The sequence below is a fragment of the Nannospalax galili genome, unplaced genomic scaffold, assembly GCF_000622305.1.
Source record: "Nannospalax galili isolate Female #2095 unplaced genomic scaffold, S.galili_v1.0 scaffold454, whole genome shotgun sequence".
In the NCBI taxonomy this organism is placed as follows: Eukaryota; Metazoa; Chordata; class Mammalia; order Rodentia; family Spalacidae; genus Nannospalax; species Nannospalax galili.
The window spans coordinates 3,860,031-3,875,218 of NW_008334929.1; the positions used below are offsets into that span (position 1 = coordinate 3,860,031).

Genomic DNA, 15,188 nt, shown 5'->3' on the forward strand with positions numbered 1-15,188 from the left:
TTTATTTTTTATATGTACGTGTGCATGCAGATGTACATGCACATGTGAGGTGTATGTGTATGTGTGTGTGTGTGTGTGTGTGTGTGTCTCCTTACTTGGCAATGAAACCGTTATATTAAGCTAGGGAAGTTGGAGGGAGATAGTGAGTTTTCAACAGAATTTTAAAAGAATATGAAACCACAGTGGAGGCCTGTGTTTTAGCTCTGAATTGTAGAAAAATTTCTCATTGCTTTGAAGGTAGCTGTAAAGCAGCATGTTGAAAGTGCAAATTATATTGGTAGCTGGATGCAGCTAATTCTAAATATAGGTATGTACTTTTCCTAGGACATGCATTTTTAAAGTTTTATATAGTCTTAACATCTGTCTATGCATAACTAATTGCTATAATTATGAATACGATAAGATTGTAGAAAAAGTTATTTCATGGTTCTTCTACATTTGAGCATGAATTTGAACAGATTAAATGAATTCTTGATGTGGAAGACCATGTGGCAAGAGAGATCTCAAAACAGGATTCTTGTTTGGAATATTCATCCCCATGGATTCAAGCAGTGAAATACTTTGGTGACCATGGTTGGGTGTATTCTGATGGTATCCTTTTCTCCCATAGTTTATCTGACCACAGACCTGTGATTGAGCTCCCTCATTGTGAGAACTCCGAAATTATCATTAGATTATATGAAATGCCATACTTTCCAATGGGATTTTGGTCCAGATTAATTAATCGATTACTTGAAATTTCACCTTTCATGCTTTCTGGAAGAGGTATGTGTTTAAAAAAGCTTCATGTTTAGAGAATCTAGGAAGAAACATTAGAAGTAACAGCATTTTTCCAGAGTCTACTTGTTGGAAGGCAACTGAATTCAGAAAATAAGCTGTCACGTTAAACTCAGACTGCTCCACGCAGGAGCACACACCAGCTCAGCTGGGAAGAAGACTCTTCAGTTCCTATTTTAGACATATTTCTAACAACTATGAGTGTTGTGCTTTCTAAGAGTTAGCAAATGAGGAGCAGTATTTTTAAAAGGTGAGATTGAATAGCTTCCTTGAATTCATCCACCACCTCTGGCTCTCAACAATCTTTCCGCTCCCTTTTCTGCAGTGATCCCTGAGCCTTGGGAGGAGAAGCTGGGTAGTGGCGTATATGAACCCATTACACCTATTACAGCATGCATAAGACCTGTGCCAACCCAAGCCAGGCAGGGACCAGCACAGATGGGGAGGTGGGCAGGAAGCCCCAGCCCTAGCTGACGATCTGTTAGCATTTGATGGGTGCTGTGAGAGGGAGAGTCAGTTTTCTTTACTCATGTGATGCCTGGTCCATTCACCAGACTCCAAGGCAACACCCAGGAGCACTTGGGAAACACAGACTTTGAAAAAAATAATAGAAGACATGAAGTCAGGGAGTGGATAGAAGGAGGGGGTCTGATTATGATCAAAATACATTTTATGAAATTCTTGAATCAATAAAAGCATTACAGAAATTCACTAGGGGCCATCCATTTAACTGTGTACCCAGAAATGAACCAACAGCAGCATGGCCATGACCGCTGCATAGTGAGGGACTTCTGTTCAAGTGGAACATGTCCCAACCATCCACAAGAGAGACTGTAGCACCTCTCTTCTGCCGCCCATCCCCCATGGAGTCACAGGAAGGGACCAAACTGGTGGCTTTTCATTCTCAAGCTTGAGGATGTCTTAATACTCCAAATGGAAAACATCAGGTTTTTGTTTTTAGGGTTTTTTTTTTATATTATTTTTTTTGCTTAAAAGATAACTGCAGGTGTTTCTTGTTTCTGAGATAAATCTTGTCTTTTCTGGAATTAATGAACACAAAGGTGGTTAGAATGTGTTAACAAGTTCAGGAATGATTTTAATATGAGTTATTTTTTTTCAAAAATTATGAAAACTTATGATTCTCTGTATTCATATATTAATCATGTTAAATTATTTAACAGCATCTTGAAATGTATGTTGGATAACATACAGGGATTTAATTTATGCTACTGAAATAGTAATGATAAATTTTAATATATTTATATGGACAAGGACTCATGATTAAATAAATCAATACTTTTTTTCGAAACAAGTATATATTAAGGTTACTTAAGACATAAGCTGTAGTTTTTCTCCTTTAGTTGGTAAAGTAGTTAATAATTAATGGATACTATGTATCTATTTAAACTCTTTTCAGAAAGAGCACTTCGCCCAAACAGGATGTACTGGCGCCAAGGGATCTACTTGAACTGGTCTCCCGAGGCTTACTGTCTAGTAGGATCTGAGGTCTTGGACAATCACACAGAGAGTTTCTTGAAAATTACAGTTCCATCCTGTAGAAAAGGTAAGGAAATTAATTTTGAACCATGAATTGTACTAGTAACCTTAAAAATACAACACATTTAACCATACCATGTGCCCGGGTTCACTTGCTGTTCGGGAGGCTGTGGGCAAACCACTGGAGTCTAGGAGTTTAAGATGTAGCAAGGACCTGGATCAAAACTTAAAACAGGTGCATCCCCAAGCCCAATAACTTTCCCATTCTTTAGCTTTGTGACTGTGTGAGACTGGTGAGCACTGTAAATTAATTAAATTACTTTTTTGAATTAGTCTTCACCGTGACACCTCCATCCATGTGTATTGTTGTACCCTCATTCTCCAATACCACCCTGTTCTTCCCTCTCACAGCTCCCCTCCTGGAACTCCTATGTCACACATAAATACACACGCACATGCATACATATTTAAATCTAGATCCTTTGTGTGAGAGAACGTGATCTTTTATCACTTTGCTCCATCTGCTCTCGCTCCTTCCACCCCGTCTGAATGTCCTCTTCCTCCCCTGGGTTCCTTCTCTCTTCATGTAGGCATTTCCACCTATAGAATATTCGTATTACATCTAGGCTTCCCATATGCCGGGAAACATGCAATGCTTGTCTTTCTGAATCTAATTTGTTTGGCTAGCATAATAATCTACAGTTCTGCCTGTTTGATAATGTTATTCTTTATGGCTGAATAGAACATCAATGTATAGATTAGAATATGTGTCACATTTTGTTTCTCCATTCACCTGTGCAGCAGTACACATGGTGTGGATGTCTCTGTGATTTGCTGACTTAGACTCCATCAAGAGTATTCCCAAGTGTGATATAACTGCCATATGGTGGTTCTATTTTTAGATTTTATGGAACCGCTGCCCTGATTTCCACAGTAACTGCACCAGCTTAGAGTCTCACTGGCAGTGAATAAGGGTTCCTCTTTCCCCACGTCTTCTGCCATTTGTTTTCTTGGTGTTAGTTATTCAGAATGGAGTGAGATGGCTCCCAGAGTAACATTAATTTTCATTTTACTGATAGCTTAGGATGTTGAGCATGTTTTCAAACATTTATTGACCATTCATATTTCATCTTTGAGAACTTTCTATTCAATTCATTAGCCCATTTACTGAATGGATGATTTTTTTGGTGTTTAGTTTTTGATATTCTTATAGAGTCTAGATATCAATCCCCTGAAAATACCTTCCCACATTCTGTAGGCTGTCTCTTAACTCTACTGATTGTTCTCTTTTGTGTACAGAAGCTTTTTAAATTTCATCCAGTCCTGTTTGTCCGATCTTGATATTGTTTTCTGTGCTATTAGCGTCCTTTTCACAAAGTCCTGACCCTACCTGTATCTTGAAGTGTTTTGCCTGTGTTTTCCTTTGGCCGTCTCAGAGTTTTACATCTGACATTAAGGTCTTTTAGATATTTTGAATTAATTTTTAAACAGGGTGAGGGATATGGATCTAGCGATTCTTCTACAAATGTCTGTCAGCGCTGTTCTCATGAACCATGTTACCTTTGCTGGTCACGTACAGCTTTTCAGTCTGGGGATGGGCAGTTTCTCCTGCACTCCTGAGGCTTCCCAGATCATGGCCCCTGGGCAAATGTTCTATGTCCGTAGGGGGTGTCTGTGCAGGGGGACTCTGTACTTTCAAGACATGTGAATGGCATGTCTGCGACAGCCTCAAACTTCTCAGACCATGCCACATTGGAGATCCACCACTACCCTCAGGGCCAGGCCTACCAAACTCCAGAGTAAATCTCAGTTGATGAGACTACCAAGGTCAAGGCCACCTTGCCTTGTACACATCACGGCCCGGGCCTCCTCCGGCCTCTTGGCTTGCCAGCAGCCAGTCCTTTCTGCTCTTTATGACTGGGTCCCAGGGTGGTCTTCAGTCTGGGGTTGTGGATAGTTGAATTCAGGTTTCCTGACTGGTGATTGTTGGCTGTTGTCAGTCCTCCGTAGTAGCTCAGTGTTAAGCAGTACTTTCCCTCTCAAGATGGGGATTGACCACTTTCTTGTTACAGAGTGACAGAATGGAATTCCTCCCCTCTCTGACCCATCCCACGAGAGGACTCACTGTCTAGCTAGCTCTGCGACTCCAGCTGAGGCTTGTGAGAGCTCCCTGCCCTGTCCTGTGGACAGGACAGTCAATCTCTTTTCACCAGGGCCATCTGGCTTACTTTTGGGCAAAGTGTCCGTCTCCTCTCCCTGTGGGTAACTGAAGGGTTGGAGTTGTGTTCAACGTGGCTAACTTGTTAGTACTGCCCGTCCCCTCACTTTCCCCTGCCTTGACAGCCATGGAAAGGTGACACAGCTCCACACTGGCACTTGCGGCAGCCCGAGGAATTCCCTTATCCTTCAGGGCCCTCCACTCAGGTAAAGCCAGATCCTTGACTTCATCACAGCAGAGAATTTCAGGAGAAGCTGATGTGAAGCAGAGCTGGAGTTTGTTACAAGACGTTTTTAAACCTAGACCTTAAGTACATGGGTTAATAGAAAGGGAGGCATTTGGAAGGAAAATACGGATCACTGGAGAGGTTGGTGTGGGCCTCTCAAGGAGAGTCATGCTTCATGGGCATTACAGTTGTTGTGTAAGGGACTGGCTGATTTCTACAGTTATTATCTTCAAAGGGTTGCTAAGGAATTGAAATAAGATCATAGACTGACTCCTGATGTACACAAGACAAGTTTATGATTGATAAAGTGAAAGTTGAGATCACAGGGACACAGAAGTTAGAACATCTCCAGTATGGAAGAAGGGTCATAGCTTTGTCGTGAGAGTCTCTGAGGGCTGAGGCCCAACCTGAAGTCTTAGACACTCAGGCCTGGTTTCTTGTTGTCTCATCATTCTTATTTGGAAATAGATCTTTTCTTGATGTATGATTGGTACGTGTGGTGTTTGTGCCTGAGTGCAGGTCTGCACCCATACTTGGGTATGTAAAGGGCAGAGGTCAACATCAGGAGTTTTACTCGATCTCTCGCCACCTTGGTTTTTGAGACAGGGTCTCTTATTGAACCTCGAGCTTGTGTTTTGGCTAGACTGGCTGACCAGTGAGCCCTGGGGATCTGTCTGCCTCCATCACCCTCTGCTGGTGCTACAGCCACGGGCGGCCATACCTGGCTTTTATGTAGGTGTTGTGGATTGAAACTCAGGTATCATGCTTGTGCAACAACCACTTTAGGCTCTGAACCACCTCCCCACCCCATGAAAATACATTCATGTAAAAGAATATTGTCTCCATGTATGTAGTCTTCATAGAAAAATGTTAATTGTGCTGAAATTCTTGACTTTCATCTGGTGATGACAGGCTTCAACCAGACTCTTGGGTAAGGGGCTCCTTTCCCATCCCATGAACCCTTAATCATCTCTGTCTTTCTGTCCTTCTTCACTGTCACCCCTTGTGAATTTATGAACTCTGCTCTTTGTCTCGTTGTACTAGAATCCTTTCTTTTTCTTACCTGATTCTTCTCCATCATGCCCACTGAGGTAGCTTCTAACCTGTCATGTTGCCTGTACATCTCTTTTGAATTATGTAGGCTGTATTCTTTTGGGCCAAGTTGTGGACCACATTGATTCTCTCATGGAAGAGTGGTTTCCTGGACTGCTAGAGATTGATATTTGCGGTGAAGGAGAAACCCTGTTAAAGAAATGGGCTTTATACAGTTTTAACGATGGTGAAGAACATCAAAAAATCTTGCTTGATGACCTGATGAAGAAAGCAGAGGAAGGTGTGTGCCAACACCGTTTCCACATGTTTTTCTGATATCTTCAATATATTTAAAGTGACTTTCACATGTAAATATCGTCTTGTGCACAGGGTTGAGTTAAACGATACTACATTCACTTACAGTGACATTTCAGAAAAGTAAAGTACATTTGTTACCCATAAGATCTGTGTCCCGTGTTTTGAAAATGTTGTTTTGACATTGAATACTGAGTGTTTTAGCAACATAACCTTGTCTTTGAAGTAGAAATACTAAACAAGCCCAGGCCATAGAATTGTAGGAGACTGAAATCCAACCTGCATGTAGCAGGTCCTTCACAGATGTGGCAGAGACAGACAGTAAGAGCTTGCTTTTATTAGAACAGCCATGTTCTAAGGCAGTTTTGAATTCTGTGACCCAATGAATGAACCTAAGAGTACGTTTTTAAAATTCTAAGTACACTAATATCAGCATTTTACATAATTCTCAAATTTTCTGGAAAAATCTAAGGCTGGTAGGAATACCTAAAAATGTGACTAGAAATGATGTAAAATATGTATGTTTTTTGGTAACTCAAGACCACAAATTTTATATATCCTTAGATTTTTAAAACTATTCTTTTACGTACTTCTCAGGAGATCTTCTGGTTAATCCAGATCAACCCAGACTCACCATTCCAATATCTCAGATTGCTCCTGACCTGATTTTGGCTGACCTGCCTAGAACCATCATGCTGAATAATGATGAGCTGGAATTTGAACAAACTCCTGAGTTTCTCTTAGGTAACTGTCTCTGTTGTTTTGAAAATGAAAAGATAGACTGCCATGTTCTCCTCACAATGTAGAAAAGATTCAGATACCATAATCATATCTTTATGAATCTTTACTGTTTTTATGTATTTGATATGATGATTCTTTTGGAAAGATACAGTTTAAAGTTACATCATGTTGCAGACCTGGGATTTGCTTTCTATACACTCAAGCAGAGTAGGAGATGGAGACAGGACTATTAGGAGGTAGAGATGCTTATGGAATATGTCTTGAACTTGAGCTGCTCACCAGGGATGAAGAGGTAGACAGTGAGATCTTCAGTTGACTGAAGTTGCCATTTCTCATCTCAAAGAAAATAAGGAAAAGCAGAAAACTTGCTGTCACAGCTTTGTTGCCTATGTGGCAACGTGGAATTCTCATGAGATATTTGGTCCTGAAAACTTGAAGCATTAAGTTGGTAATATACTAGAGCCAAGGCTCGGCCAATGCCTCTGATGCCCTTGTGTATTTAGCTGTTTAAAATATGTGTTCTGAAGTTTTACTTTTTAATTGATGAATAAAATGGATGTGTGCGTGTGTGCATGTGTGTGTGTGTCTGTGTGTGTGTGTGTGTGTGTGTGTGTGTCTGTGGTATAGGTAAACTATAATATTTGAAATATTCGTGATTGCATATGATTATCCTTTTGTCTGTGAGAATTCTTAAAACTCTGTCTCTTGGGGGCTGGAGAGATGGCTTAGCTGTTGTGAGCACTGGCTGCTCCTGCAGAGGACCTTGGCTTAGTTCCCAGCGCCAACATGGCAGCCAACAACCATCCATAACTCAAGTTGCAGGGGATCCGACACCCTCTTCTGACCTTTGTGGGCATTGCATGTCATGGGTTCACTTATCCACATGCAGGCAATACATTTATACATATAAAATAAAAATAAGAAATAAAATATTTTAAAAACTTAGTCTCCTGGCAGTTTCTAGGTGCAGTACACTGCTGTTAACTGTAGAGTGACACACTCAAGTTCTAACCTCTCTGGAAGTTACTGGAAAGCTGAAAAGGCATTGGGTGGATTGAATCCAAATCATCCGAAGACAGCTTTTACTATGCTGTGTGAGGTGTTTGTCATTGTTACGTGTGTACCCATTTAGCTTTAACTTACCATGGAGGGAATACCCAATATCTGTCAGGATAGATTAGTAGAAAAAATTTCCAAAGTTTGGGAATGACATATGATGCCAAATAAATTCCTTTAAACCTTTGTTGTTCACATTGAACTTAAATGTCTCAGAACTTCGGAAGTGAGCGCATCAGTGATAGTGCATTGATCCAAATGCCAAATTGCCAGTACTAAATTTTACCCCTTAACCAACACCAGACTTGACTGATGACTCAGAAAGAATGGGCAGGCAGTAGACATGATGTGCCCCTTCTCTGATTTCCCAAGCTGTCATCAGATAGAGTGGCTACAATAGTTGTCCTGATTGACATGTGCTTCAGATTTGTCAAGTTCTGAGCAGTGTGTGTAGAAACACAAAGGCTACTTTAAGCACCTGTGTTTGATGGTTCATTAACTACCTAGATAGGAAAATGTTTCTATAAGTGCTCTCCCTTCTCTAGTGCCTAGATGCTCGTATATTCTAATATATTCCATGTGTGTTTATAGAAGGCAGCCTAGATCAATGTTTCTCAACTTCTGAACCATTGAGGTTGAGATTTAAGGTCATGCACAGATGGTGACAGGACAGGCTGGGGACAGAGTCTGTAGGTGAATTGTAGCTTGTGGGATGGAGGGACAGGGAAGCCTTGCAAGAGGTTGATTCAATCGACAAGTGGATCCAATTTTTCTGAATATACAACAGATATAACTATAGCACATATTATTTATCTGGCTTCTCTGCTTAGAAAGATTAAATGCTTTCTTTGCTTTTTATTTTCAAAAGGTGATGGCAGTTTTGGATCAGTGTATCGAGCCACCTATGAAGGAGAAGAAGTAGCTGTGAAGATTTTTAATAAGCATACGTCACTCAGGCTGTTACGACAAGTAAGAAACTCAACAATATTACAATACTAAGTCGTACATTGTTAACCTCCTGGGACTCTGTTTTGCATGCAGTTGTCAAAATGCAAAATCATGACATTTCTCTCAAAAATTAGACTACGTTTAACTATGAAATTCCACTTCATCATTTCTTTATGGACTTAAAACTTTTCTTTATTCTGATAAATGACGGAAAAGAGTGTTTTGAAAACTCTTGTAACTTGGTACATAAGCCTGAAGTCTATTCACCCTCACAGTTTTGCTTTACTTATTAAAAATACTCTGTGTAGCTGGGTGTGGTGGTGCATGTCTTTAATCCCATCACTCAGGAGGCAGAAGCAGGTGGGTCTCTGTGAGTTCAAGGCCAGCCTGGTCTATATAGCAAGTTCCAGGCCAGCTGGAGCTACAAGGAGACCCTATGACAAAAAGACAAAAAAAAATCTTTTGTGGGCTGGAGAGATGGCTCAGCAGTTAAGAGCACTGACTGCTCTTGCAGAGGAACTGGGATCAATTCCCAGGACCCACAGTAGTGGCTAACAACCATCCATAACTCCAGTTGCAGGGGATCCAACACCTTCTGGTTTCTGAGGGCACTGCACAACATAGTGCACTTACATGCATTCAGGCAGTATACTCATACACATAAAATAAAAATTAAAAATGTCCTTAATGTCTGAATTGAAATAAACTTTACCAAATTTAGAAACTGTCATATATCTGGGCATGGTGGTACACACCTTTAATCCCAGCACTCAGGATGCAGAGCAGGTTGGATCCCTATGAGATGGAGGCCAGCCTGGTCTACCTAGTGAGTTCCAGATCAGCTGGAGCTACAGGGAGACCCTGAAAATGAAAAAATGAAAACAAAACAAAACCCCAAAAGAAACAAAATTATGGTGTAAAATTTTAGCCTAAATAATGAAAAAATTCATATTTGTCTAAAGTCACATTCTAGTTATAGGAATATAGTGAAACATTTTTAAAACTGAAGCAAACCTGTGAACCAAATCTAGAATAATCTCCTACAATCCCTGGGTAATTTATCCTAACAGCTGACTTTTCAGCCTTCTTTTATACGTAGTTCAGGCTTCATAGAATGTGCTTGGAGACCCAAACACTAAGAACACGTGGGGAGCCGATCAGTGTGTGGACTGAGGTGCGCTGACGAAATGGTGAAAGAAATGCAAAATAGAGTGTGTATAGCGCACTTCTCTTTTAAACAGAAGAGGAAAACCCTGATGTTCAGGGCTGCACTTTGAGGGTCGTACTGCCAGTGGTTATGAGCTGGGAAGGTACAGTGCACGTTCTGGCTCCCGTCTGTGAACTGGGGAAGCTCTGCTACACATTCTGGCTGTTTTCCATTCAGTCAGTCGGGTGGTGGTAGTTTTCAGACTGTGTCGGTGAAACTGAAGAGAACTACCTGGACTTGCCTCAGGTTTAACCAACTGGGCTAATCAGAAAGGCTTTTACCAACTAAGCTCACGTGACTGCAGCCCTAAGTCTGGTAAAGTGTCCTCTGAGGACAGCCAGCCTCTCTTTGATGTTCAGAACTTTGCACACTTCAGCTTCCTGGGAAATGAGGTTGGCAGGGATTCTCTGCATCCCTGAAGCTGGTTGTTATGAAGCAGAGATTATGCTGTCACCACAGTTCAAAACATGAGCCAGCTTAACACCACATATGAAAACCTCAACCAAATTATGGTGTCAGTATAAAGAAGAGACAAAGGAAAATTGTCTATAGAATTCAGAAACACCACTACTATAAGAAATGGGAAAGTAGTCCTATGTAATATAGAATTGGTGCAGAAGGATACAATTCTAGCAAAGCTGAATTTCACTAAATTACAGTTTCAGCGTCAGTTTGAATATCCAGAATGTAACTGGATGTGGAATTCAAACACAGTGATGTCTTAGGAGAGCATTAACATTGCTCATGGTGGGGTCCAGAGAAAGGGCTGTCAAAGCTACACGGCATCTCTGCTCCTTGCAACAGCTGCAGAGACTCTAGGACAGGTGGACCAAGACAGGGCACTTAAAATGGTGATGTTGGAGCTTGTATCCAACTGTCAGGAAGCCCTGTGACGGGAGAGGGGCTCTCAAGTGAGAGTTGTTCACATAGGTGAAGGTCCCAGTAAAGAGGAGCTGGCTCATGCTGAGGACTGAAGGATATGAGTATGACTGAGGGGTGGTGGATGGAGAAGAACATCAAAGGAGGGAGGGGGGGCCTGAGAGCTGGAGCGGAGTTAGGTCAGGTCAGGTTCTCAGGACAGGGAAATACATGGGAATTTAATCCAAGGGTAATAGAAGGCATTAGAGTACCAGGCAGGGATTACCATCTATTCCCATGGACTTAACCCTGTATCCTCGGATACATGGTTACAACCTTGAGTTATAAAGCCAGCGACTACAGCTTACCCCTTATGTTGACTGAGGTTGACTCAGCAGTGTCTACTCAGAATCCTGGGCTGAGACAAATTCTGTGACTAACTAGCATTCAGAGGCTGAGATATTATGACCTCTAAACATGACTGTGTATGCATACTGTTCTTGCAACGAATGTTCTCACAGAAACAGGTCAAAAACAAAAATAGAACTTAAAATTTTAACTCCAATGGCAGTTCAGAATTAGCTGTTTATTATTGAAAGTGGTTAGAATTTCTTTTCAAAGCTCAAAGAAGAAAGGAAAGTTTGCAATAGTCCAATGATTATTGTGACCAGTGAGAGCTGGTCATGGAGTTGACGTTGATACAATGCAGAAGACAGGAGAGGCTGGTGATGTGGGACTCATGTGACTCTGGACTCTTGCAGGAGCTGGTGGTGCTTTGCCACCTCCACCACCCCAGCTTGATACTGTTGCTGGCGGCTGGGATTCGACCGCGAATGCTGGTGATGGAGTTGGCCTCCAAGGGCTCCTTGGATCGCCTGCTTCAGCAAGACAAAGCCAGCCTCACCAGAACCCTCCAGCACAGGATCGCCCTGCATGTGGCTGATGGCTTGAGGTAATGGGGTGCTACTGTTTCTATTTAGTTCCTGACAAGTGTGACCCTGGACTCGCTCCCAGGCTCAAAGAACACTGCTCCCTGTTAGCACTCGGTAAACAGTTTTCACAAAAACTATAATTTCCTTGATCAAGTTTTGTAACTATAATGTAATAAATAACAAAAGAGTGCAGAACTTCATAGCTGGTGGCAGCAGCATTTAACCCAGGCTTCCTGTTCTAGAGCTCGTGGTCTTAACCCTAGACAGATTTCTCCTAAAAAGAAGTAAGCTAGCCTTGCAAATATCAAGGAAAATGTTAAGTAGAGAATTCCAGTAATGAAAGATTAGCCCATACTTCTGAAGGGGACCAGAGGGACATGTGTTGGGTTCCACAAGTGCCTCAGAGATACACCCAACGCTGCGGATGGATTCTAGATGGAGCCTTCAGAAGCAGCACCCCAGAGCAGAAAGGCCATGTCTGAAAACAAAAGGACTGTGATAAATCACTGTGGAATAAACTTAGTAACTGTAATTTTTCTCTCTCTGATTCTGATTGCCTACTCATTTTTTGTTTTTTTAGTCTGCAAACGGTGGGAATGACATAAATGGACTTAATCTGGACTAATTAACAAAAACCATATGTTTTTGTGTCTGGTTACCTGAGCATCTGATCTTGTTTCCTAGGCAACCTCAATTTGGTACTCCACCCAAAAAGATAATGAATGCCTGAGGATTTTTCCTTAAATTCTAATAAAATTGTCCTAAAGCTTCCATTGAATCTATTCTTAAATTTCTTTTATGAATAAGACTAAGGACCCTAAAAGGGGACCCTGTTTCTCTCCTGTATCAAAACTCAGGTCCTCCAGCTTGGAAAGCAAGCACTTGTACTGCCCAGCTGTGGGAACAACTTTTATAAATGGACATAATCTGAACTAGTGATTTTAAACTAACCCCAGCAAAACCATGTGCTCTTGTGTTTTGTGACCTGGGCATCTGATCTTATTTCTTAGGCAACCTCAGTTTGGTACTCCATCAAAAAAGATGAATGAATGAATGAATGTGGGTGTGCTTGAGAATTAATATATCAAAGCACTGAAAGGCAGTGCCCCTTCTCTTTGGCATTCAGTGAACATTGGGAAGGCCCATTGACCTTGGATGAATGAGGTCTCTAGAACTAGAGAGGAAAAGGTGGATAGTCTGTTAGGAGTAGAGTGGAGAAAAGCTTGTGCTTCCCCAGGGGGAGCAGGGGAAGCCATCTTGCATAAAATCATGGATGGGACAGGACTCAGGATGTTTCAAAGACACTTCTATCAGCACCGTTCCAAGAGACAGGCAGTTCCTAGACACCTCTAGGGGAACAGGTGTCCTCCAGGATCAGGTGTTCTTAAGAGCAAACTTCAAGAATTAAGCTTTTATTTGTTTAGGTGACCATCACCCTGGCATAGTAATATTGCAGCAAACTATGACCAAGGCCCGTTTTACTCTCACAGGCTCTGGAGGTCATTCTCGATGTCCCTTCCCTCTGTCCTGCCTCCTGTCACCGTGGTTTTGCTTTGTGCTCGTCTTTCTTTCCTTCTGTCTTTCCCGCTGACACCTAGGACTCACATCTTTCTAGCTCTCAGATTCTCTGAGCACCTGTTTAAGTGCCCATCATCTCCTGCCATCCCACTACACAGTCTGTGAAGGACATAGAATTGGATCAGGTCTTTCTCTTGTTGACCTCTCCTCCCTCACTTCCTGGTGCCTGTGCTCAGCCGTATGCCTCCCCCAGGTTCCTGAATGTACAGGGGCTTTATACCCACCAGCAGTGCCTGACTCTGGGGTGTCCTTTCGGCTTGTCGTTTTATGTGGGTCTGCCGGCCTGCTTTCCTGTCCTTCAGTCTCCAGAACAGTGGGCCCTCAGGAAATCCACACTGGAAGTGGGGAGGCAGGGAGGAAGGAAAGAAAACAGTAGGTAGCACCTTGCGTCCAAGCAGTATATGCAAACTTCCTTCTGTCCTAAAAGCCTGTGAGGAGTCCTTTCAGGCAGCATCTAGAAACATACAGGGTACAGACAGCAAGGGAAGCATAGACAGCCTCAAGAGCAGCCAAAACACGGCTGTTGATAGCTTCAGAGAATATAATGCATTCGTTACATGTGTAAGAGTCTCTTTCTGAAAGCGACTAGAGGTACTTAAAAACCTTGCTTGATTTTGAGATGTCCCAGAGCGCAGGGATTTGGATTTGGGTTGGCATGTCTGCTTTTGAACACCAGGGGGCGCCTCCTGTTAAACCGATCTAGGTAAACGTCAGTTTAGACTCCTGAGTTTCAAAGGCTTCTCAGTTATTTTCCTTAATAATCAAGACTCCAAGTCCCAGAGTTTCCCTAATTCTTCCACATAACGTCCAAAGTGTTGATTTATAAAATGAAGACTTGCTATGTTCTAGTCAAAAATTAAAAGGCTCAGATCTAGCACAACTCAATCTCATTCTCTTAGGCCTTACTTCAAATAATAAATTCAAGGTTTCTGATGAAGCAAATGAAATTTCAGCATAGTTTTCAACACTTTCCTTCATTTTCTCTTAGCCTAATGTCAGGGTGTTTTAGCTCTGGTGCCACAACAGGAGGCTGGTAGCTATCAGTACCCGCCAATCCACCAGCACTACATGCATACATATATGTATGTATATGTACAGTTATACATACATATGCAATTTTATATGTATGAGTGTTTTGCCTGCATGTATGTAGGTACACCTGTGTTAAGAAATGCCTGTGAAGGCCAGAAGAGGGCACTGAATCCCTTGATTGTTACTGACATGTGGGTGCTAGGAACCAAACCTAAGTCCTTTGCAAGAGGTGCTCTTAACTGGTGCTCTTAAAAGGTGCCTTTTATCCAGCCCTATTAAATATATTTTTAAAAACTCAATTTTAAGGATTGTTATTCCAAATATATGTTAACATGGGGCTGTAACTACAGAGGTAAAAAGAGATGACAAAATTGCACTCCTTTTAGGGCCTTCAGGTAACGGGGCTGTTTAGAGTGACACACTAGGGCTTTCTCCATGCACATCCTCTGAAATCCTGCTGTGACAGAATCCAGTATGTTCCGCTTTTCCTCATAATTGTATTTAAAATTATTTTATTTATTTTATGTGTATGAATACAGTGTAATTGCCTGCATGTATATAAGTGCACCATGTCATGCAATGCCCTCAGAGGTCAGAAGAGGGTATCGGAGCCCCTGGAACTGGAGTTATGGATGATTGTTAGTTGTTATGTGGGTGCTGGGAACTGAACCTGGGTCCTCTGCAAGAGCAGCTAGTGCTCTTATCCTCTGAGCCGTCTCTCTAGCCCCCTCTTCCTCATAGTTCTTTTATAGTTCTAAAACTTTCGGTGTT

The 15,188-nt window shown here is 41.9% G+C and overlaps 1 protein-coding gene across 4 annotated transcripts in view; it reads left to right on the plus strand.

Annotated features, from left to right (window-relative positions):
• Lrrk2 (leucine rich repeat kinase 2) overlaps positions 1–15,188 on the plus strand; it is a 143,745-nt gene that overhangs the window by 96,136 nt on the left and 32,421 nt on the right. For 3 of the 4 annotated variants that reach the window (XM_008829672.2, XM_017797294.2, XM_008829670.3), the window contains exons 35-40: positions 611–765; positions 2,195–2,341; positions 5,860–6,051; positions 6,663–6,809; positions 8,731–8,831; positions 11,637–11,827. In XM_008829672.2, coding sequence (XP_008827894.2) covers positions 611–765; positions 2,195–2,341; positions 5,860–6,051; positions 6,663–6,809; positions 8,731–8,831; positions 11,637–11,827 — 933 coding nt within the window. The remainder of the gene's footprint in view (positions 1–610; positions 766–2,194; positions 2,342–5,859; positions 6,052–6,662; positions 6,810–8,730; positions 8,832–11,636; positions 11,828–15,188) is intronic. The other variant, XM_029561887.1, reaches the window with a different exon arrangement.